This window comes from Heterodontus francisci, chromosome 23, assembly GCF_036365525.1.
Source record: "Heterodontus francisci isolate sHetFra1 chromosome 23, sHetFra1.hap1, whole genome shotgun sequence".
In the NCBI taxonomy this organism is placed as follows: Eukaryota; Metazoa; Chordata; class Chondrichthyes; order Heterodontiformes; family Heterodontidae; genus Heterodontus; species Heterodontus francisci.
The window spans coordinates 11723808-11749603 of record NC_090393.1 but is presented as its reverse complement, the minus strand read 5'-3'; the positions used below and the strand labels follow the sequence as shown (position 1 = coordinate 11749603).

Here is a 25796-nt window from a genome sequence, read left to right as displayed (position 1 = left end):
ACATTCCCCCATTTTCTGTTGTTCACATTTTTAAAGTTTTTGTACAATAGCCAAATAAGGACAGCTATTTTGGGGACATCCATTTAATGTCCATAACCTTACCCGAATGGCTTCTGGGACATCACTCACAGCTCCAGGATCCAGCCTCACCAAACGAGTTACTTCTGCTCCGATAGCTTCAGTGTTTTTAAATCTGGCAGATGCAAAACATTGAACAAGTGGGTGTAAGTTATCAATAAATCTAACATACTGCTCAATTCAGTGATAGGTGCAACATTCATCCTTCAAACATTTCTGGTGGCACTGATCACAGACAGTATGGGATCTGAAGCATGGTCACATTGATGCTTTTGTGGTCTTGCTGTAGACTAAACTCAAAAACAGTTTGTGTTTTGCTGTAATACACTAATGCTATTGAAGCAATAGAATGCATAGAGTCATACAGTTATAGAGCACAGAAACAGGCCCATCAGCCCATCATGTCCGTGCCGGCCATCAAGCACCTAACTATTTTAATCCCATTTTCCAGACTTGGCCCGTAGCCTTGTATGCTATGGTGTTTCAAGTGCTCATCTAAATGTTTCTTAAATGTTGAGGGTTCCTGCCTCTACCACCTCTTCAGGCAGTGTGTTCCAGATTCCAAATTTTTTTTTTTTTGAGGAAAATTTTTCAGTCTCTCATCATAGCATGACTGTCTCAACCTAACAATATTACATGCATTAGTAACCTGGGCCTCATATAGTATTTGTAATGCTATTTACTTATTGCTTTGCAAAACATGCTTATGATGCAAGTACATTTGTTTGTTCTCCCCCTCTCCCCCAACCCCGCATCCCCCCGCCAGTTCTGCACAAAACCTCTTGCTTTGCAGTTATTTACATTGTAAAATATTGGTCCTTTTGCTCAATGTCCCACTGATTTTGCAGTATTTTCTTAAGATGCAAGTGTTTTTTAAAATTTGATTATAAAATATATATTTTTCTCCTGCCTCATGTCCCACATGAATTTATAGTTCTTACAGTGTCTGTAATACTGTCCAAAGAAGTTACTCCCAATGTAGAATCTCCAGTGAACAGAGGAAGCTGTACAGATGGTCATTTGCCTTGGTCCTGGCCTGCCTGACTAATCTCTCGACTCTGGCCAGAATCTCAGGGGTCAGCAATAATATGCTTTATAAACATCTCATTCTGGCTGTGCCATCAACAGCAGACCAAAACAAACCTCCATCCCAAGTAACACAATGAGCTCAGAATTTTCTTTAAATGGTAGAAAGTGCACAATGCATTTCTACATCTGTTATTTGTAAATGCTCTCTTTAGTTGACCCAGTTTGGGTATTCTTTTCACTCTATTCCTTTTGACCTACGATTTCTGTGACGCAACTCTCCTAACAGGGGCCTGAGCACCATGTCACCTGCATTCTTGTATTGGTGACAACTGCCTGGTAATGTACGTGAGTGAGTGTATATGCACACGCACGAACGCACGCACTCTTCGTCCGTGGCCTCCAGGAATCCCAAGCAGTCAGGCCCGAGTGAAATTTCCAACTCAAGGTTCAGAGTTCAGAACGATACAGGAGCGCTTTCTTGCAAGCATTTCCAACATTAAATAACCACTGACATTACATAGCCAATTTTATCACCAGCTTAGTTCTTCCCCCTCCACTCCCACCCCCAGAGTTATGTAATGTTGTACATGTTTGTTATAAATATTATTTGTAGTTATATACACTGGCCCAAGTTAAAGAGCAAAGTATTCATCATAACGTATATGGAAAAAGCTGGACTGGTTTCAATGATATTGGTTGGATTGTGAATGGTAGATTTGAAAAAAAAATTTGAAAGATTTCACTGCTTTCTTTTGACTGATTACTTGTTTTCCTTTTCTTTGATATGTTCACATTTAGTTAACTGGTAATTTAACAGATGAATAGATATTTGAGCCACTCGTGGTTATTTTGCCTTATGGACAAGTAATGCTTTGGAGGTGAGACATCCTGAGCTGTTAAACCTCAGATTATCCTCTCAGTGTGACACCTGTGCAAGGTGTGACACATCCTAGATGCAGAATTACATAGAAGATAATTTCCATATAGCCTGGATAAGTTATGTAATGAACACAATGACAAATTGGATGGATGCAACTCCAAGGTCACTCTAAAAGCTCAACATCATCCAGGACACAGTTCACTTCATTCCCTGCTTTTGCAGCCCCTCTACCACAGGTGCACTGTGGCTGCAGGATGCCCCATTTACAGTATGTACTGCAGCATCTCAAGGTTACAAAAGCACCTCTCCCTTGAAACCTTTACCACAGAAAGGGCAAGGGCAGCAATGCCGTGGGAACACCATCACCTCAAAGTCACGCACCATTCTGACCTGGACTTGTAACGCACGTCGTTCCTTCATCATCACTGAATCAAGGTTCTGCAATTTCCAAACTAGCATCATTGTGACAACATGAATGCCAGAAAGACTGAAGTGTTTTGAGTAGAAGTCCCAGCACCAGATTCTAAGAGCAACTAAGGCTGGGGGCAATAAATGCTAATCTTGACGACACCATCCACACCCTGATGACAAATAAACTTGTACTAAAGAGAATTTCATCCCACCCCATGTGATTCTCCATACTTTTATTCCCTACATAATCTACAAATTGTTTTCAACCAAGATTGAAAAAAAAATTGTAAGACAGAACTACAAATTGGGAAAGACTACTTTTAGAATGGAGGAGCAAAACCATCAAAATTTATCATGTTGGTTGTAGACTCACTGTCAGTCATGTACCAACATACTTAATTTATTTTCCTTCCTCACTCACTCCTTGCTGAAGTATGGTTCCGTAGGTGTCAGTTCCCCTCCAGTATATCACACAAGTTGCCACTCCTCACATACAAGCCTCGACAGCAACCGTCAGGAACAACTCGGTTAGAAGTAGAGGAACATCATAGTGAAACTCAATCCTGGCCTCACCCAACACCTCAAGAATGGGAGCAATGGCCAAATTCTTCCCTCATTAACCATGAGACCCTGAAGACAATTATAACACACCTACTGGAGAGAGATCGGTGAACTCTGTACCAACTGTGAATGCACTGAAAAGGAAAATATTTGGATTCCACTAGCATTGGATCAATACCCAAGAACAAAATAGAGATCCTGCATTTAGTGGCAACACAGCAAACAGAAAACTTATATAGCTATCATTATTTTAAGTTACAGTATATGTATTAACTGGTTGATTCCTGATATAAAATGTTAAGCAGTAGCTTTGTATCCAGCAGTAATATCGCTTCCAATTAACACCTACAATGCAAAATGATAATGCAACGTTTTAGTTGTTCTGGCCTCATTACCTGGTAGGAAGCTCTATGGCCAAGTAAGGTGAGATGCTCCAGGCGAGATTTACATTATCCTTCCATTGCTTTTCATTCAGACTGATGTACTTTGACCGCCAATTTGCTACGCTGAGTTCTCCTGCCTGGTCCAAAGCCAACTCAGGGGATGAGAGGGGGTTATACCACGTTGTGAGACGCTCTATTTCGCTTGCCTAAATATTGAAAAAAAAAAGTAATCATTCTTTTGTGTGTAAGCCGTGACTCAGCAGGTTGCGCTCTCACCTCTGAGTCAGAAGGTTGTGGGTTCAAGTTTCACTCCAGAGACTGAGCACAAAAATCCAGGCTGATACTCTAGTCCAGTACCGAGGGAGTGCTGTACTGTCAGATGAGATATTAAACCAAAGCCCTGTCTGCTCTCTCTGGTGGGAGTAAATGATCCCATGCCACAATTTCTTAAAAAAGCAGGGGAGTTCTCCCCAGTTTCCAGGCCAATATTTATCCCTCAATCAACATCACTAAAACTAGATTGTCTGGTCATTATCACACTGCTGTTTGTGGAATTTTGCTGTGTGCAACTTGGTTGGCACGTTTCCTACTTTACAACAGTGGCGATGCTTAAAAGTATTTAACCGGCTGTAAAGTGCTTTGGAATGTCCTGGGGTTGTGAAAGGCACTTTTTTATAAATGCAAGTCTTTCTTTCTGTATAATGCATTGAAGTTCAATGCTTCCTTAAATGTTCATCCTGCATGCTACTGTGGCATTGAATTATAGAATGCAACAGCACAGAAGGAAGCCATACGGCCCATGGTGCCTGTGCCAGTTCTTTGGCAGAACTATCCAATTAATCCCACTCCCCTGCTCTTTGCCCATATCCCGGTAAATGTTTTCCTTTCCAGTATTTATCCATATCCCTTTTGAATGTTACTACTGAACCTGCTTTCACCACCTGATCAGGCAGTGCATTCCAGATCCTGCAGTTCAGAGAACGTTCGCTCGACTGATTCCTGGGATGAAGGGGTAAGCTTATGAAGAAAGGTTGAACAGGTTGGGCCTATACCCATTGGTGTTTAGAAGAGGTGATCTTATTGAAACATACAAGATCCTGAGGGTACTTGACAGGGTGGATGCTGAGAGGATGTTTCCCCTTGTGGGGGAGTCTAGAACTAAAGGGGCACACTTTAAATATTAGGGGTCTCCCATTTAAGACAGAGATGAAGAGAAATTTTTTCTCTCAAAGGGTCATTAGGCTGTGGAATTCTCTTCACTCAATATATTCAAGGCTGAGTTTGATAGAATTTTGACCAAAAAGGAAATCAAGGGTTATGGGGGGGCCAGACAGGAAAGTGGAGTTAAGACCACAATCAGATCAGCCATGATTTTATTGAATAGCGGAGCAGGCTTGAGGGGCCGAATGGCCTATTCCTAAATCTTGTGTTCCGTATCACAATAACTTGTGGTGTAAAAAAATGTTTCATGTTGCCTTCGGTTCTTTTGCCAATCACCTTAAATCTGGGTCCTCTAGTTACTGACCCTTCTGCCATTAGAAACAGTTTCCCTTGATTTACTCTCATCACTTATTGAGCCTTTCCCACATAAAATATACAGTCTGCTCCTGATAATTTTGCCATATTTAATCCTAAAATAAATTGAACAATTGGAATTAAGAAACTTTGATTTGAGAGTAGTGTTACAAAAGTGCCTGTGTTTTGTTAAATATATTTTGAGGATTTATTTTTGAAAGACTGATGAAGTGTTATACTTTGGTGCTTTCAAAGGGGGTCATGTAAAGGCCACTTGACTTTGTAAAACAGTCCCTGGAAATGTTTTTGTTAAAAGGGGCACTGAGAGGCCGTGTGAGGAAAACAAGCCTTTCCGAGAAACCACCTGACTTCCAGCAACAACAAGAAGCCTTGCCGAGAAACCACCTGAGTTCCAGCTCAATAAACAACAGAGTACTTTGGACACCTGAAGAAGTTATTTACAAAAAAGTTATTTACAAAGAAGTTACAGGTCAAGATTGATGGAGCTCAAAAGGCTGACCTCCTGTTGTCGGTTTCGCTTTTGAATTGGGGTTGAACTGTATAAAAAGGGAGAGAAGACAGCTTCCAAGGAAGGAGAGAAGACAGCTTCCAAGGAAGGAGAGAAGACAGCTTCCAAGGAAGGAGAGAAGACAGCTTCCAAGGAAGGAGAGAAGACAGCTTCCATGGAGAGAAGACAGCTTCCATGGAGAGAAGACAGCTTCCATGGAGAGAAGACAGCTTCCATGGAGAGAAGACAGCTTCCATGGAGAGAAGACAGCTTCCATGGAGAGAAGACAGCTTCCAAGGAAGGAGAGAAGACCACAACACAGCTCAGCTTTCCAGAACCTCTCTAAAAGACGCTGAGAAGTCCACCAAGCCAACTCATCTTGTCTCCTGTCTTTGAAGAAAAGCCTGCTAAATTAATTCTCAAGGCCGCCTGAAAAGAATTGTTCTAAAAGATCCCAGTGACCCGTCAACATGTACTCGTAGACCAGACTGTACGCCAGTTTTGGAACACAGCATATCTCATCTGCTGTTTCTTAGAGAATGAGCAAGTATTCAGCCCAAGTGGTTTGTTGGTCTGTTTTTATTTTTCCGGTTAACCGATGTATGTATGTATGTATGTATCGGAGAGTGAGTATGAGTGGTTATGGTAAAAAAGGGAACTTTAATATTTCAATTTGTGTGTTTATGCTTTGCTTCATTACTGGTTAACTGGCCAACATCATCACCCTCTATAAAAACAAAGGTGACCGCGGTGACTGCAACAACTACCGTGGAATCTCCCTGCTCAGCATAGTGGGGAAAGTCTTTGCTCGAGTCGCTCTGAACAGGCTCCAGAAGCTGGCCGAGCGCGTCTACCCTGAGGCACAGTGTGGCTTTCGTGCAGAGAGATCGACTATTGACATGCTGTTCTCCCTTCGTCAGATACAGGAGAAATGCCGTGAACAACAGATGCCCCTCTACATTGCTTTCATTGATCTCACCAAAGCCTTTGACCTCGTCAGCAGACGTGGTCTCTTCAGACTACTAGAAAAGATCGGATGTCCACCAAAGCTACTAAGTATCATCACCTCATTCCATGACAATATGAAAGGCACAATTCAACATGGTGGCTCCTCATCAGAGCCCTTTCCTATCCTGAGTGGTGTGAAACAGGGCTGTGTTCTCGCACCCACACTTTTTGGGATTTTCTTCTCCCTGCTGCTTTCACATGCGTTCAAATCCTCTGAAGAAGGAATTTTCCTCCACACAAGATCAGGGGGCAGGTTGTTCAACCTTGCCCGTCTAAGAGCGAAGTCCAAAGTACGGAAAGTCCTCATCAGAGAACTCCTCTTTGCTGACGATGCTGCTTTAACATCTCACACTGAAGAATGCCTGCAGAGTCTCATCGACAGGTTTGCGTCTGCCTGCAATGAATTTGGCCTAACCATCAGCCTCAAGAAAACGAACATCATGGGGCAGGATGTCAGAAATGCTCCATCCATCAATATTGGCGACCACGCTCTGGAAGTGGTTCAAGAGTTCACCTACCTAGGCTCAACTATCACCAGTAACCTGTCTCTAGATGCAGAAATCAACAAGCGCATGGGTAAGGCTTCCACTGCTATGTTCAGACTGGCCAAGAGAATGTGGGAAAATGGCGCACTGACACGGAACACAAAAGTCCGAGTGTATCAGGCCTGTGTCCTCAGTACCTTGCTCTACGGCAGCGAGGCCTGGACAACATATGCCAGCCAAGAGCGACGTCTCAATTCATTCCATCTTCGCTGCCTTCGGAGAATACTTGGCATCAGGTGGCAGGACTATATCTCCAACACAGAAGTCCTTGAAGCGGCCAACATCCCCAGCTTATACACACTACTGAGTCAGCGGCGCTTGAGATGGCTTGGCCATGTGAGCCGCATGGAAGATGGCAGGATCCCCAAAGACACATTGTACAGCGAGCTCGCCACTGGTATCAGACCCACCGGCCGTCCATGTCTCCGTTATAAAGACGTCTGCAAACGCGACATGAAATCGTGTGACATTGATCACAAGTCGTGGGAGTCAGTTGCCAGCATTCGCCAGAGCTGGCGGGCAGCCATAAAGACAGGGCTAAATTGTGGCGAGTCGAAGAGACTTAGTAGTTGGCAGGAAAAAAGACAGAGGCGCAAGGGGAGAGCCAACTGTGCAACAGCCCCAACAAACAAATTTCTCTGCAGCACCTGTGGAAGAGCCTGTCACTCCAGAATTGGCCTTTATAGCCACTCCAGGCGCTGCTTCACAAACCACTGACCACCTCCAGGCGCGTATCCATTGTCTCTCGAGATAAGGAGGCCCAAAAGAAGAATTACTGGTTAAGAGTTATTTTATAATAAACTGATAATTTTGTTGTTTATTAAACAAACTTGGTTGGTGTGTTTTATTCTGGCATAAAAATAGAGTCTATGGTCGACTGTATCAGTAAGTGGGAAAAAATTTAAATACATGTTGTGACCTATGGAGAAGTGGAACTAGAATAAAAACAGTGCACTCCTCCCGACTCGATCGTAACAGTAGACAGTATTTCATAAAATAGGTGTGCATGTATGTATATCAATGAGTAATATCGAATATATATTAGACGAGTTAGATAATTCCTCTCCTATATAATTTAATTAGAAAGTCAGATAGTCTTGAAATCATATTGTTGTTCAAATCACATTGGCCTCACAGTACATAATGCACTGATTGGAGAACTGACATACTCTAAATATATAATTAACTGTATCCATTGTCTCTCGAGATAAGGAGGCCCAAAAGAAAGAAGAAAGAAAGAGAAGAACATACTGATTTCCTAGCGTCATCCGAGGCTATGGAGAAGAGTTGTGCTGTAGCAATTACATGTATAGATTAGACTAGCTAGATAATTACTCTCCTTTACAATTCAAAACCTAGCCACATGAAGTTGGAACGGTGTTGGTATAGCAAAACTCACCAAATTTTGAGAAATAATACAAGGTAATGCATTATACATCAAAAAGCTTTTATATCTAAGGATATGCAGCCCATATATTATACACATGAAACTGTAAAATCTTTTTGATGACATTAATGAACCACACATGTTTAAGCAGATGCTCTTCTGAAACTCCTTGGGACGTTTTACTACATTAAAGGCTATACAAATGTAAATTGTTGTATTTGTGTCAGTACATGGTCAACTGCCTTGCAACACATTCCAACCCATATGCTATTTTCCCCCATAAGCCTTTTAACTGATCAAGTTCTGCAAAGAGAGGAACAATTTATGTTTTGGTGGAAATAGCATATTAATGAGACATTACCACCAAAAGACTTGCAGGTTGATAGGTAAAACTGGTCTTTATAAATTGCCCCTAGTGTAGGTAGGTGGTAGGAGAATAAAGGGACAGGTGGGGATGTGGTAGGAATATGGGATTTGTGTAGGATTAGTATAAATGGGTGGTTGATGGTCGGCACAGACTCGGTGGGCTGAAGGGCCTGTTTCAGTGCTGTATCTCTAAATAAAATAAATAAAATAAAAAAAATAAATAAATATTACCATGAGGTATGATTCTAGCCTCTGCCCTTCTCCCAAAAAATAAACTGATGACTTAAGTGAGGAGCACACCAATAATTATCCAAAGTGCATAAATATAGCATTCATCATTTCAGTTATTTGTGAAAATGTGTAAGAATGGAGACCAAGATCACTTTTTTCCCAGCCCTGTTCTTGGCTTCAGTTAGGGCAAAGTAACAATGGCAAAGTAAATCCTTGAAAATGAATGTCGGGTATCAGAGAGCTGATCTTGTAGAAATATATCAACTAGATTGTTAACAATGCAGAAAAGGTAAATTTGGAAAATTACTTTGAATTGCAGCAGTCATACAAAGGTTGAAACTGTTAAAAAAAACATTAGGACTAATATCCAGGGAAACAAAGAATGAGCAAACATGGAATGGGTGGAATAGATTCCTGAATAAAGCAGTGGAGACAATAACCCAGAAATAATTTAAAAACCAACTGAATATTGCAATGAGGGCATCTTTCGGGTCATTCTCAATGAATAGGTCATAAGGCCTTCCTCATCCATATCTATCTTGTGTAAACAGGTAATCCGATTATAGAAAATGTTTAGATGTTGCTTTAGTGAAACCTCATTATGCCACATCTTTGTTTGTAAAACTGTGATCAGCCTTTAAAGGAAATAACTTAATGAAGCAGAGTGTGTAAAGTACAGCTTTCTCTCAACTACTTTGATAACCAACCCACCAGCAAAGACAACAGAAGTGTGCGCCGCTTCATGTAGTACTTGTGCAGCTGAGTACCTCGGTTAGTCTTCTTTGACATTCCTGATTGGAAATAAGAAAACATTTTATATAGGTTATGTAGAATAACTCAAAAATATTGTGCACAACCCTGGACACCAACATAACTTCAGATTACCAAAGGTACATCTGATGCATACCAAGATTTCCTACACGCAGTGTTGTTTCTTTTAAAATACTACTGGCTACCTCCATATGAGCTTTAGTTGATCCTAAATCAATATTTTGCTTAATTTTTTTTAAATTAGTCACCTCTGGACAGATGAAGAGCAAGTTCCCAATCACACAATGAAATGAATTTAAGTAACCCCTGTACATGCAATGGTCATCACAGAAACTTCCAAAAGATCCCGGCACACATTAGATGATTAGAATACAAAACGGACAGCAACAGAATAATCAAACAGCAGGCATTAAGAAACAAAAATGACACAGCTACAGCACAGAAAACCTTATTCACGGTCTGAAAAATAATTGGTGACATGCAGTTCCAAAATAGTTTAAAAGATTTCCATTGTAAACATCACCTGATTTTTTGGAGATGGTTGACATTCCACTGGACAGTGGGTACGTATTGATCCAGCCTTGTGCAGATTGCTGTCGTGTTCCAACAGCAACATCAAGATTGTTCCGCGAATCAGCCACAGTTATAACAGACAGGTTATTCACAGAGGGATCCTGGTTGTCTGAAGAATAGTTTTCCATTTGTAAACTTTATGCCCAATAGTTTCCTTTGCACCACAACAAAACTGCAACAACTTTTTTCAAACAAAATTGCAGGCGAGAGAATACAAGCAAATGTATTATTATATGGCAGTTGAGCACGGGCTGCTAAATAGCACTTTCTTGAGGTCATGAAACTACTTTCACTGTACAATAGTTTTCTTATGGTTGCACAAATATTTGTAGCAAGAGAAAATATTAACCTTCTGCTCCCTTCTTTTCTGATGACACTGAATTATGTTGGGAATCAATTTCTCAGGTACTGGACATATCTCACTACTTTGCCCAAGTTGCAGTTCTTTATACGTGTGGCCAAACAGCAAGTGTCAGTAAGCAAACAGCCTAGGAGGGCAGCATTGCATCCTGTCTCATCCGATTTCCATACAGACATGTGCACGTTCCTGCATTGTATAGTGCCAGGAGGGGAAACCCTCCCTGGCCAGGGATGCTGAGCCCAATTGTAGCACATCTGTTGACATCTGGCTGGGATCAGCTAACTCAGCATAGAACAGCTTATTAGACCTTCTTGGTCTATTTAGCTCAGTAGCACGCCATGCAAAGTAAGCCTGAGGTGGTTTACACCTTAATTTTTCAATGAGGCATTTTTCAATTGGACATCCCAGCAAGTTTGCTTGTAAGACTACATCAAAATACCAGTTCTGATGGAAGGTCACAGACCTGAAATGTTAACTCTGCTTCTCTCTCCACAGATGTTGCCTGACCTGCTGAGTATTTCCAGCACTTTCTGTTTTTATTTCAGAATTCCAGCATCTGCAGTATTTTGCTTTTATTTTACATCAATATATGTTGTGTTACTGCAACAACTTATATTTATATAGCACCTTTAATGTAATAAAACATCCCAAGGTGCTTCACAGGAGCATTATAAACAAAAATGACAGCGAGCCACATAAGGAAATATTAGGTCAGGTGACCAAATGCTTGGTCAAAGAGGTAGGTTTTAAGGAGCATCTTAAATGAGGAAAGAGAGTTAGAGAGGCGGAGAGGTTTAGGGAGTTTTAGATTACCTCAATTTACGAAGGGTAGAAAATGGGAGGCAGGCCAGCAGTCCATTGGAATAGTTAAGTCGAGAGGTAACAAAGGCAAGGATGAAAGTTTCAGTAGCAAATAAGCTGAGACAGCTATGGAGTTGGGTGACGTTGCAAAGGTGTAACTAGGGGCCTTATTTATGGGAGGGGATATGGGGTCATCTTGGGGTTAAATATAACTCCAAGGTTAGTATTGCATGGCAGATAATGTGTGAATGAGTAGACCACAAGCTTTTATAAAATATAGGTGGATGAGCCAAATGGCCTTTCTTGGATTAATTTCTCATGCTGATCTCCTAGATCCAGATCAAGATGCATTGACAGGTTTCATTCTCCTCCCAACTAGAGAATGGAACATAATAGGTACACAGGAGGCAGAAATAAATGGGAACTGAAGACAAGGCAAGATATAAGCTGGGATTTTTCGGAGGTGGCAGGGGTTCCACCAATGGGGCCAAAAGCAGCAGTCAACCACATTTTGGTCGGAGACGGGGCTGCATTTTGTGGACAGCAGTCAATTAAGTGTCTGTTGTCAGGGCTGCAGTCCAATTAAAGATGACGGCCCACCCCCAAAAACTGTCGACACAATCAGATTGCCGACAGTTAAACAGCACCATCGGAAACATTGGTCACTACTTGGGCGGAACCTAGAGGAAGAGGGCACATCAAGAGATGTGCACCCTCGAAGTAAGGTAAGTGGGGTCTGGGGGGTAACTGGGGCCAGTCAGGCAGGCCCTAACAAGGGGTCAGAGGACATGTAGCACCGATGCAGCTAATGGCCATTGCCGCCAGGGGGGGCCCTTCGGCACATCGTGCCTGAGCAAACATCTGCTCATGATCAGCTCCAGAGAGAACCAGAGGGAATGAGGACACTGGAGAAGTGGCCAATCTTTCGTAACCATCTCAAATGTAAACCAGGATTTAGAGAACATGGATCAGCATTCATGCTTCAATTGAGTTATTCATCAAAGCTTCAGAAAACTCAACCTACCAAGGGAATCCTGACCAGAATGCAAGGGTTGTACAACCAGAAGCTGTGTTGAAGGGGACTGTGGGTTTGAAGCTGAATGGGAATAGCTGGCATCTTGAATAGCTGATGATAATTACTAAGCACCACAATACTGTTACCACAGTGTGCACTAAACTGCTTTGAGTTAAAAGAAACTATTCAGCTTCTTCGGGTGCATTTCCAATTAATCCTCTGAAAATCAGACCTTGCCAAGTGGAGAATTTCATTATCAAACTGTCAGAGCAGAAAGTTTAGAAACTTTCTCCTACTATACTCAGGAACATGAGAGAAAGCAGATGTTTGTGCCCGCTAAGGAATAAGGATTGCCAGACACAGCACTAGGCATAGATTCTGGACTGAAACCTTATTCTGCATTCACAGAGACAATGTTTTTAAAAAACGGTGAGTTTCTCCAAAATGGAGAAAAAGAGGAAAATTTGAAATATACGCATTGCCCTTTGATGAAAAATAGACAAAGCTGTGGAGGGGGGAAAAAAAGTCACTGGAATGGGCCTTCTTTTCTTTTAGGAGATTGTTCTATAAAGTATCTTGACCCCATGGTTTATTTGGGAAAGAAAGAAAATTAGGAACAAATCAGAGTTTACGGTTAAAAACAATTTCTCTATGAAAGATCAACATGCAGGCGAAATCCGGAACTTTAGTTTAACAGCAGAGGGTGCTGCCACCTGTGGCACACACTGATGGACCTTATGGAAGAGAACACAGTCTCAATGTCACTCAATTCTATTCCTTTGTTTCTCTTCTGTTTCTTAGCTTCCTTGTACATTTCCTCAACTTCTGTCTTCTTTCCTCTGGCCTTATAGGTATGTTTGAAATTATTCTCTCTCTTTATATCTTCCTTATCTCTCTGCTCCACATGCAAGCTGCCAGGAGAAAGCAATCTACAGAGTCTTACTTCAAGCATGCGATGTAGAATTCTGTACTGAAGGAAGTCAACTATAGGCACTTTTTCCCGCGAAAGAGAGGGGGGGCACGGAGGACGCAGGGTAGGACAGGAAGGGTGCGGCGGGCAAGGGGGGACGTAAGGGAGGGCATGGCCTAGGTGCGGGGGAGGCGGGGAGGTGAGGGGCGCAGAGAGTGAGGGTGGAGGGAGGGAGGGGGCAGGGAGGAGGGGGAGGGGGGAAGGGGGAGGGGGCAAGAGAGGGGGAAGGGGGGGCGATTTTACCAGATTTTAATGTGGAAGAACAACCTTACCAAGAGGAACAAGTTGGTTTGCATTGAGGTATTTCTTATCGGAGAACATGGCCGTCCAAAACTTGATCATGATACTGATATCTTCCCGCAATCTCTTCTCCTCTTGTGTTGGATACTTAGGTGCAACGCTAAAATAATTAGAAAAATTTAAATTGAGATGCTTTTATGCAACTACAGAAAATAGATGTGATTTTGCACTGTAACAATACAACATTTACCTGAAATAGTCAAAGGCAGTGGAATAGACCTTTTCTCTCAGCACATTTCGAATTGTGGCATTGGAAATGACATCAGCGTGTAACAATGCAAGACCGAGTGTCAACAACCTAGAGCGACCAAGGCAAAAGTAATTAGATATGCCAGAAGCTAAGGGGCTTATTATTTCTATTTTTAACCCTTCACTGGACAAGTTCAATCACCCAAATATAATTCCGACTCATTAAGGCTATACAGTGGTAACAATGCATGGCAGCAGAGGGGTAGGGTGTGGGCTCAGTCCCACTGTTCTACATATGCCAAGCTACCAGGTTCAGCCATTTTGCTATAGAAGGCACCAAGCTGAGGCTGGTAGCTCCTCCACAAGGACTGAAGGAAAGGGAGAAATAAATCATTTGGGTGTGAGTTATCCAACGCTGTAATCATCTGCCCACTTAGCAGCAAGGCATTAGCAGAGCCCCGGGAATAGTCACAGTTTTTTCATCCAGGACTGGCGCATGGGAAAACTAAGGGAATAAAAATCCATGTAAAATGACAAGAACTTTCCTGTCACTCAAGAAGTTTGAAGTACTACACATGACAACTTTATGATGTGTTTTGTATATTAATGCAATTTCCACAGCAGTCACACTGCACATACTTGAATCTTGGCCCAATGGCAGCCACGTGTCTGTTCAAGCTTCCTTTTGAGCCTCCAACGTTTAGAGAGAGAGAGCGTTGCAGAAGACTGCCAAAGATCTCCACCTGGTCTGCGCTGCAATACTTGGCAATCTCAAACCTTTGCACCAGGAACTACAGTAGAGAAAAAAATGTAATCAATGTAGTTGTAGTAATCCTAAGGTAAAAGAGGGTGGTAATGACAGGGAACTCACTACCCACAAGGGTGGTGGAAGTGGAAACAATCAATGACTTCAAGAGGAAGTTGGACGGCCACCTGAGAGAAATAGGCATGCAGGGCTAAGGGGAATTGAGCCAGGGAGTAGCACTGACTGCATAGCTCCATGGAGAGCAGGCATGGACTCGATGGGCCAAATTGGTTTAACGAGGGGAAAGAACGGCAACTCAACACCCCTGGGTATAAAGTTTTCAGGCGGGATAGAGAGGGAGATAAGAAAGGAGGTGTAGCAATATTGGTTAAGGGATCAATAACAGCTGTGAGGAGGGACGATATGCTAAATGAATCATCAAATGAGGCCACATAGGTGGAGCTCATAAATAAAAAAGGGGCAGCCACACTATCAGGAGTGTACTATAGACCCCCAAATAGTGACAGGGAGGTAGAAGAACAAATATGTAGGCAAATTTCTGAGAGCAACAACTATAGGGCAATAATAGTTGGGGATTTCAACTACCCCAATATCAACTGGGATACAAACAGTGTGAAGGGCACAGAGGAGACAAAATTCTTGAACTGTGTTCAAGAGAACTTTTTTAGCCAGCACGTAACAAGCCCAACAAAAAGGGGCGCAATTCTAGATTTAGTCTTTGGTAATGAAGCTGAGCAAGTGAAGGAAGTAACAATGGGTGACCATTTTGGAGATGGTGACAGTTTTAACATAATCATGGAAAAGGACAAAGATAAAATAGGAGTAAAAGTACTAAATTAGGGGAAGGCAAATTTTAAGAAACTGAGAGGCGACCTGGCGAAAATGGACTGGATACAGCTACTTGAAGGAAATTCAGTGGCAAACAGTGGGAAGCATTCAAAAGCGAGATACTACAGGCACAGTGTAGGCATGTCCCCACAAAGATAAAGGGTGGTACTGCCAAATCTAGAGCTCCCAGGTTATGTAGACGCTTGCAGGATAAGTTAAACCAGAAAAAGAAAGCTTATGACGATCACAAAAATCTTAATACTTTAGAAAGCCTAGAGGAGTATAGAAAGTGCAGGGGGTGAAGTAAAAAAGGAAATTAGAAAAGCAAAGAGAGGACATGAAAAATTATTGGCAGGTAAAAATCAAGGAAAACCCGAAGATGTTTTATCAGTACATTAAGAGCAAGAGGATAACTAGGAAAGAGTAGGGCCTATCAGAGATGTAGAAAAGAACTTGTGCATGGATGCAGAAGATCCGGGCAGGGTTCTTAATAAGTTTTTTGTCTGCATTCACAAAGGAGAGGGTTGATAGTTAAAGAGGAGTGTGAAATATTAGATATGATAAGCATAATGAGAGGTGAAGTACTAGAGGGTCTGACATCCTTGAAAGTGGATAAATCACCAGGGCCGGATGGATTACATCCAGGTTGTTAAAGATGCTGAGGATCATCTTCAAATCCTCACTAGATACAGGAGAGGTACCAGACGACTGGAGATCTGCGAACGTTGTACCATTGTTTAAAAAGGGTGCGAGGGATAGGCCAAATAATTATAGGCCTGTCAGTCTGACCTCAGTGGTGGGTAAATTGTTGGAATCTATTCTGAGAGACAGGTTAAACTGCCACTTAGAAAGGCATGGATTAATCAGGGATAGTCAGCATGGATTTGTTAGGGGAAGGTCATGTCTTACTAACTTAATTGAGTTTTTTGAGGAAGTAACAAGAAGGATTGATGAGGGTAGTGCAGTGGAAGTGGTCTACATGGATTTTAGTAAGGCATTTGACAAGGTCCCACATGGCAGACTGGTCAGTAAAATGAAAGCCCATGGGATATAGGCAATGTGGCAGGTTGAATCCAGAATTGGTTCAGGGACAGGAAACAAAGGGTAGTAGTCAACGGAGGTTTTTGTGAATGGAAAGCTGTTTCCAGTGGCGTTCCACAGGGCTCAGTGTTGGGTCCCTTGCTGTTTGTGGTATATATTAATGATCTGGAGTTAAATGTGGGAGGCATGATTGGGAAATTTGCAGATTACACAAAAATTGGCCATGTAGTTGATAGTGAAGAGGATAGCCGTAGACTCCAGAAAGATATCAATGGTTTGGTTGAGTGGGCGGAAAAGTGACAAATGGAATTTAATCCAGAGAAGTGTGAGGTAATGCATTTGGGGAGGGCAAATAAAGCAAGGGAATACACAGTGAACGGGAGGATATTGAGAGAGGTAGAAGAAGTGAGACACCTTGGAGTGCATGTCCACAGGTCCCTGAAGGTGGCTGGACAGGTAGATAGAGTGGTGAAGAAGGCATATGGAAAGCTTTCCTTTATTGGTCAAGGTATAGAATACAAAAGCACGGATGTAATGCTGGAACTGTATAAAACGCTGGTTAGGCCACAGTTGGAGTATTGTGTACAGTTCTGGTCACATCACAGAAAGGACATAATTGCTCTGGAGACAGTACAGAGATTTATAAGAATGTTGCCAGGGCTCAAAAGTTGCAGCTATGAGAAAAGATTGGATAGGCTAGGGTTATTTTCCTTAGAGCAGAGGAGGCTGAGGGGTGACTTAATTGAGGTGGACAAAATTATGAGGGACCTAGATAGAGTAGACAGGAAGGACCTGTTTCCCCTAGCAGAGAGATCAATTACCAGGAAGTACAGATTTAAGGTGATTGGTAGAAGGATGAGAGGGGACATGAGGAAAAGCTTTGTCACCCAGAGGGTGGTGGGTGTCTGGAAATCATTGCCAGGAACGGTGGTGGAGGCAGAAACCCTCAATTTTTTTTAAAAGATACCTGGACATGCACCTGAAGTGCTGTAACCGGCAAAGCTACGGACCAGATGCTGGAAGGTGGGATTAAATTGGGTGGCTAGTTTTTTCGGCTGGCACGGACATGACGGGCTGAATGGCCTCCTTCTGTGCTGTAAATGATTCGATGATCAGTGAACTGGATACAATGCATTATACACATTTATTTGCAATGGTTTTCCCTTTCAGATGGGAGGTACAAAAGTGGACTTCTTTGGAAAAACGGATTTGTTGCTCAAAAAGTTGCAGTGCCATTGACATTACAAATGTACATATTCAATCAGTTCAACAATAACAAATAAAAAATGCTTAGATGTTATGGCTTCCAAAGAGCTATAGAAATTTATAGCCTAGAAGGAGGCCATTCAGTTCATCAAGTCTGTGCATAAATATGCAAGACGTTTTGAAATTAAGTGAAATTATGGTGTACCTATGGTTTTGTAGCGGCTCTCCAACCAAACCAGGGAAAACCACCTTTTAACCACATCCACCATCTAATTTTAGCTCCATATTGGCCTGATTTTCCCTTACAGGACAATCAACCAGAAAGGACTAACTAACCAGAAAGCTCAAGTTAGCTACTGGTCTCTTGCAAGTTTTCTTATAAAACACTGTACTTCAAAGGTAATTCATCATGTGAAGCCACGTTGAGAGGTTTCAGTGTGATAAGTTGTTGCATGAATACAATTTTATTTATTTATTTTCGAAAATTGGCTAACTTTGTAGCCATTTAGAGCTGGAAGTATTTTAAGCAAATCTTGACAATTTTGATTCATAGTAGTACTGAATACTGAAGAATTAGAAAGAGCTGTAACACAAAGGACAGCTTACTACTCAAAATTATTTACAAGTCCCATTTCGTATTCACTAAGAGTCAGAGGATGCCTCGCACTTGCCTCTATCCAGATGTGGTGGGGTGTAACCTCCGGGGGACAGGGCTCAGGCTGGCTCTCTTCAGAAGCTGCCAAAGGATCAGCTTCTTTTTTCTCTTCTGAGAAAAGGCCAAACTTCTGTTGCACTGTCATCTGCCAGGCTCCAACCATTTCCCGCATAAACTGCAAACGGTAACAAGTAAAATAGACAATGCTTCTTCTTGTCATCAATAAACGGACCACAAGAATGATGGATCAAAAGGTCATTGCATTTAAGACCAAAACAATCTTTTCACTTAGCTGTAAAGTAAGTTATGGCAGAAATTTGTGACTAAACGCAATAGGCCTTCAAAGAGTGATGTCTGCTCTGTGGAGCAGTCACACTCAAGAGGATGTTCCTGTTGCCATCCCGCACACCTGCTGCACATTGACACCTGAAACAGATGCTTACAAAGTCCTGTAGAGAGAGATGGACTGTAATTATGAAAAGAAACAAAAATCTCCCATTTTTCTCCCCTCCTCTCCAAAGTTGCCAGCTCTTACTGCTATAATTGTGCAGGGCATCGTAGCTGATGCTGATCCTGGCCTCACCCAACATCTGGAGTCACTGGAGGAATCAGCAGTAGGAACTCCTGGATGATCAGCTTTTCCCCTCACTAGCTCTGGGCCACCAAGGTTAATTGCAACACCCCCAGCTATTGTCAAACCTGGAATGTTCTAGTCTGTAACAGCTAATGGCTATACCTTTATTTACCATGTCACCGAAGAGCTGGTAACACCTTTTTAAAATAAATTATCAAAGTTACATTAATTCCAAATCTTCCTTTAGCAAACTTCTATTCCAACCAAACAAAAAAAACTTACAGGTCGCAAAGTATGATTTTTCTTTTAAACAACATTCAAATTAAACTCTTGTAGGAAAGAAAATTCTTATTACTGACATTTGTAAAATTCTACACATATTTAGATTGTTACGACTGAGGTGGGAGGAGTGCACTGTCTTTTTTAGTTCCACTTCTGCACAGGTCACAACATACATTTAAATGTTTACCCAGTTACTGATACAACCAATCATATACTCGATTATTTTATCCCAGAATAAAATACACCAACCAGGTTTCTTTAATAAACAACAAAATTATCAGATTATAAAACAAGACTTAACCAGTAAAGAAGCAAAGCATTAACACATCAATTAAAATATGAAAGCTCCCTTTTTAAAAATTCCCCACTTACACTCACACTGGAAAAAAATACAGAAATTCACTCTGCAGGTCTGTTACAAAAGATGACCAAAAAAAACTACTTTGGCCAAATACTTGCAAATTCTTGATGATAAAAGGAGGAAGATATGGAAGGAAGTCAGTTGTCCCTTTTTTGGTCTGGCATCCGGGTATACGGAGATGGGCCACTAGGATCGTTTCAGAAGCAGTCCGTTTTGGAGATGTCGACAATTATTCTAGTGGACTTTCTAGGAGAAATGTGTCATCAAGGTTTTTCTGCCAGCACACACTTGAATCGCAGTTTTTTTCAGCTCCTCAGGAGCTATACGGCACTAGGGATCTTTTTGCTCTTCCATACTGAATCTTGTCAGGATTTCTTCAAAAAAGGGAGAGGTGGTGGTGAGCTGGGCGATTTCTTTTCGCTTGGCAGGAAAACACCAATTATCTTCAAACAGTTCTCACTACAACCAAATGAAAGCAATGTCCAAACCCCTAACAGAGAGTCGACCTCCTGACCTCCATAAACCTTGCATGTGCCTTCTCTGTAACCATTTTTCCCCAAGTCACCAAGGATTCTGCTGTTTTCTGAGCCCAAATCACAGGTGGCCTCCAGCATAGGTGGCATTCAACAACATCTCGTTCTGTCGGTGAACTTGGTTTAAAAAAAACACATCCATGGACTCTTTTCAGTTTTAACACAAGTCCTCAAAAAATATTAAAAATAATAGAAGCACTTTCGTAATATATATATATATACATACACACACACACACAAACATGCAAACTTACGAATTAGGAGCAGGAGTAGGCCACTCGGCCCTTTGAGCCTGCTCCGTCATTCAATAAGTTCATGGATGAACGGATTACTCCATATTTCCACCTACCCCCGATAACCTTTCACTCCCTTGCTCATCAAGAATCTATCTACCTCTGTGTTATGACCAGGTGTGAAAGGTGTCTAGGGGTCTTTTCAGTCTTCACCTGGCCTTATTGTAACAAGGTTTTATTTTTAAACACACTGTTTTGCGCTCCCACTTTGTGAATCCTTGTTCACAACTTTCCAATTATAAGGCAAAGAAATGAGCATAAATAGGCTTTCTTAGGTTTAAAAGGAGGAAAGTGAAATTTAATAAACCTTCAACTTAAACTCTAATACGGTTAACGCCTACGAATATACAATGCGCCCACGCTAGTATACACACGCGACATACACATGCAAACAGAGACAGAAAAGAGAAGAAAAATAAAATGGAGAAGTTTGAGGCAGTCTCTAAAGGGTGTTTCTTGTTACTGTTTCTGTGTTTCCCGCTCGCCAGAGTCCTTGATTGTAGGCAGCTCTTACTTTTCGTTGGGGCCCAGTATGCTTCTTAAACCTTGTTCACTGTTGGAGACTTTTCTCTTTTGGTGTTCATATGTCTTCAATAGTTTCCGATGCTGGTGAGAGCGAGATGAGAGCAGACAGGAGAGAGGCCTTCTCAGTCCAGGAGAAAAGTACTTTCTGATTTCAAATCTGTGGCAAGTTCAAAAAACCAACAGCCAGCTAGTCATGTGACTAAAACTAGTCTGACCGCTTCTTCTGTGTAGTGGGGAAGCAAAGACTGGGACCTTTTGTTCCAACACTGTCTGTTACTATGAAAATGTCTTTCCAGTCAGGGGCTTGCAATTTTGAGTTTTAATGTTCATATGGCAAAATAATGTGTGCCTCAGCCTTGACAAAGCCTCTGCTTCCACCGTCTTGTGTGGACCAGAATTCCAAAGACTCACGACCCTCAGAGAAAAAAAATTCTCCTCATCTCTGTCTTAAATGGCAACCACTTATTTTTAAATAGTGATCCCTAGTTCCAGATTCTCCGACAAGGGGAAACATCCTTTCCACATCCACCCTATCAGGACCCCTCAGGATCTTATATGCTTCAATCAAGTTGCCTCTTATTCTTCTAAACTCCAGTGGATACAAGCCCAGCCTGTCCAATCTTTCCTCGTAAGACAGCCAGCCCATTCCAGGTATTAGTCTAGTAAACCTTCTCTGTACTGCCTCCAACGCATTTACATCCTTCCTTAAATAAGGAGAGCAGTATTGTACACAGTACTCCAGATGTGGTCTCATCAATGCCCTGTATAGCTGAAGCATAACTTCCCTACCTTTGCATTTAATTCCTCTCATGATAAACGATAACATTCTATTAGCTTTTCTAATTACATGCTGTACCTGCATACTAATCATTTGCAATTCATGCACTAGGTCACCCAGATCCCTGTGCATCTCAGAGCTCTGCAATGTCTCACCATTTAGATAGTATGCTTCTTTTTTATTCTTCCTGCCAAAGTGGACATTTTCACACTTTCTCACATTATACTCCATTTGCCAGGTCTTTGCCCACTCACTTAACCTATCTATATCCCTTTGTAGCCGCCTTATGTCCTCTTCACAAGTTACTTTCCTAACTATGTTTGTGTCAGCAAATTTAACAACCATACCTCCAGTCCCTTCATCTAAGTAATTTATATAAATTGTAAAAAGTTGGGGGCCCAGCACAGATCCCTGTGGCACACCACTCGTTACATCCTGCCAACCAGAAAATGACCAATTATGCCTACTCTCTGTTTCCTGTTAGCTGGCCAATCTTCTTTCCATGCTAATATGTTACCCCCTACACCATGAGCTTTTACTTTCTGCAATAACCTTTGATGTGGCACCTTATCAAATGCCTTCTGGAAATCTAAGTACAGTACATCCACCGGTTCCCCTTTATCCACAGCACATGTAACTCCCTCAAAGAATTCCAACAAATTGGCTAAACATGATTTCCCTTTCACAAAACCATGTTGACTCTGCCTGATTACCTACAATTTTTCTAAATGCCCTGCTATAAAGTCTTTAATAACTTCTAACATTTTCCCCAAGACAGATGTTAAGCTAACTGGCCTGTAGTTTCCAGCTTTCTGTCTCCCTCCCTTTTTGAATAAAGGAGTTACATTCACTATTTTCCAATCTAATGGAACCTTCCCCGAATCTAGGGAATTTTGGAAAATTAAAATGAAAGCATCAACTATCTCACTGGCCACTTCTTTTAACAGCCTAGAATGAAGTCCATCAGGACCTGGGGACTTGTCAGCCCGCAGCTCCAACAATTTGTTCATTACCACTACCCTGGTGACTGTAATTTTCTCGAGTTTCTCCCTCCCTTCCATTTCCTGACTTACAGCTAATACTGGGATATTACTTGTATTCTCTCTCTCTCTCTCTCATATAGACAAGGATAAATGGATTTTAAAAGTTAATTTAATCTGAGGTGTTTGAGAGGTCAAGGGAGAAATATTACGATAAAAGTCAAAGGCAACTCACTAAATCATCTTCGCTGCCTTGAGTTAGCTACACTATTAGTGCACAGCAGACTAACATTTATAGATTATTTTCTGAGCTGTATGCTTGCAGGTCATGTCAGGATTTGTGCAGTCTCAAAGATAAATGATGTACAATAAATGTGCAGCTCCTACTCTAGCAATGAGTTTCTTCTTCTTGCAATTCTTTGTAAAATTCTTGCAAGAAGACAGAGATGCATGCTTGTTGTCAAGAAGATGATGAGTGGCATTAACTCAATGAAGGCTTAATTGTTTTAACTTGGTTTTTAAAAGGTGTTAATTGAAGACATAATACTTACTGGAACCTCTATGCCATTCTTTGCAGCCAGCAGCCATTCCCAACAAGCCACTGCAGTTTCCATGCCCAATGATGTAAACATGCGCAGAGGGGCCCAGCACAAATGGTGAAGGAGTTGAGGATCACAAACTGTAGCAAAACAGGGAGAAAAAACCCTTTCCATGAACATGCAATCTAATTACTCACTTCAATTTTAAATGGAAAAGAGAGTTAACTGATCATAAGTTATGAACAAATAATGGAGTTTTAGAATTGATGAGCCAAATTCAGGTGCAGTTATTGATTGAAAACCTTCATTCAGACTTCCTTTGTAAATGAAACAGCTACACAAGTAATAACAAGCCCTATTAAGTGTCAGCATTAACTCAAACTGAACCTTGCAGACTGCAGTATATCACTATTGCAACCTTATCTATTGTACCGATACACTATTGAATAACGAAAGTAGTTTGTTTGAAACATCTTGTTGATTACACAGGGGGTGGCGTGAGGGGGAGCTAGTACTCCTGTTTGTTGGAACATATTCACCGTGGTAAAATGCAACAACCCCCAATTCCTTTTGTGCACCAATTCCTTTCCCTTTGGCCTCCTTGTCTCAAGAGACAATGGGTAAGCGCCTGGAGGTGGTCAGTGGTTTGTGAAGCAGCGCCTGGATTGGCTATAAAGGCCAATTCTGGAGTGACAGACTCTTCTACAGGTGCTGCAGATAAAATTGGCTGTCGGGGCTGTTACACAGTTGGCTCTCTCCTTGCGCTTCTGTCTTTTTTCCTGCCAACTGCTAAGTCTCTTCGACTTGCACCAATAAATACCAGATTTTAAAGTTTGTTTTTGATTCAGCCTCTCCAAGTTAACTATTTTTTTATTTCACACACCACCCACTCCTACATTTTTCAAGTGTCAGAAATTACTGGTTGAGAATAACTGTGGATACTTTCTGTACCCTGTTACTGAACAGCTGAGATAGAAAGTTGAGTGTAATTAACTACAAAGTGCTATAGTGAAGCATTATGGTGTTGGTTTTCTCTCAAGTGCCACAGGATACTCCAAGGAGCAGCTTGATTTGAGCCAAAGCTTCATGAGTTGATCTCGGCCATGGAGGTACAAAACATTAGCACTTTGGTTTAGTGCTACTAAACCTTCAATAAATTCACTCTTTTGACTTTGCAATTCAATTACAAAGCACCAAGTTCTGTAAAATATCGTGCCTAAATCTTATCAATGCATAAGTCACATCCAATATCAGATATAAAAGTGTAAATTAGACATTCCATAGTTCTTCTGTGTTGCATCTTATGCAACGCAGAATATAATTTTTGAAAGGTAACATTTATTTCCGTTCGAGATTGTAGCAGCTATACATCTCACCTTTGCTGCTGATGAGCAAAGCTGTAAGGTTGAACATGGACTGTGTGTAAGCCTCACTCTCAACAGATTCCAGTGCATCATTAAGCTTTTTAATCATGACTTTGTTCAGGTCAGACTGCCGACCAGTTGCTTCAGAAAACTGAATCATGCCTGCGACCTGTAGAGAGAAAAAAAAACACTAAGATACCCCAAAATATTGAACAGGCAGCATATGACAGGCAACAGAATCATTGCTCAGGTTTTATAGAATAATTCTGTGCCACTGAAATCTAAGTGATACAATTCTAGCAAAGTAATGCATTAAATCTCAATATTTTTGTTTTTTGCTCCACTTTATCTTTCTTTTTCTAAATTATTTGCTGCTTTTTTTCCTGAAGGCGCTGACCTTTGTCAAGATATAGTTCTGTAGGAATATTAACCCTCCAATACCTCATCACGTGCCATTATTCAGGTGTAGGCCAAGCATCAGCTGGATATTTGACTGAGGACCTGTTTAACAGCATACCTGTTCCTGTCCTCCCACACGTTTTCAAGAGTAATGTGCCTGCCTGGTTCAGTCCAGTGCACACCGAGTCAGACAGCAGTGGGATTCAGGTCCACTCCAGGACTTGAGCAAATAACCTAGGCTGACACAATGCAGTGCTGATGCCAGTGCCACATTTTCAGAGATGCCGTCTTTCCAACAAGATGTTTAACTGAAATCCAATCTGCCCGCTCAGAGGAATGTTATAGATTCCCTGACATTGTTCAAAGCAAAGCAGAAATTTCTACGCGTACCTTGGCCAACATTCATTGCTCAATCAGCATCCTGAAAACAGATTAACTTACCATTTATTCTCAATTCTTGGAGACAAATTTGAACATACAAGAAGGATGGGTAGGAAAAGACCATCTGGTTCATCAAATCCATGCCCACAACCATGATGCAGGAAGCACCATGAACAGACCCTACCCCCACAGCAGTGTTACTTCATGCAAATAAGCACAGGTTTAAAACCCAATGCCAATGACAGGGTAAGATCTGGAAAATTCCCATCTGACGCCATTTGGCAGTACAAAACTAGCCTAGGAAACCACGCTGCTCCAACTTATATTGCCTGATATTTTACCTACCTTTTACAAGGCCTGATCTGCACCCTAGTCAATTGGCTGCTGTGTTTGCCTGCATAGCAACAGT

The 25796-nt window shown here is 41.6% G+C and overlaps 1 protein-coding gene across 1 annotated transcript in view; it reads right to left on the bottom strand.

The window, feature by feature from the left end:
- The window catches only part of pi4kab (phosphatidylinositol 4-kinase, catalytic, alpha b), a 167379-nt gene that overhangs the window by 44031 nt on the left and 97552 nt on the right, over positions 1–25796 (bottom strand). The window contains exons 31-40 of the mRNA XM_068054681.1: positions 24620–24776; positions 23256–23383; positions 18395–18553; positions 14522–14673; positions 13884–13991; positions 13666–13793; positions 10197–10355; positions 9614–9693; positions 3355–3548; positions 103–193 (exon numbers count right to left, since the gene is read on the bottom strand). Coding sequence (XP_067910782.1) covers positions 103–193; positions 3355–3548; positions 9614–9693; positions 10197–10355; positions 13666–13793; positions 13884–13991; positions 14522–14673; positions 18395–18553; positions 23256–23383; positions 24620–24776 — 1356 coding nt within the window. The remainder of the gene's footprint in view (positions 1–102; positions 194–3354; positions 3549–9613; positions 9694–10196; positions 10356–13665; positions 13794–13883; positions 13992–14521; positions 14674–18394; positions 18554–23255; positions 23384–24619; positions 24777–25796) is intronic.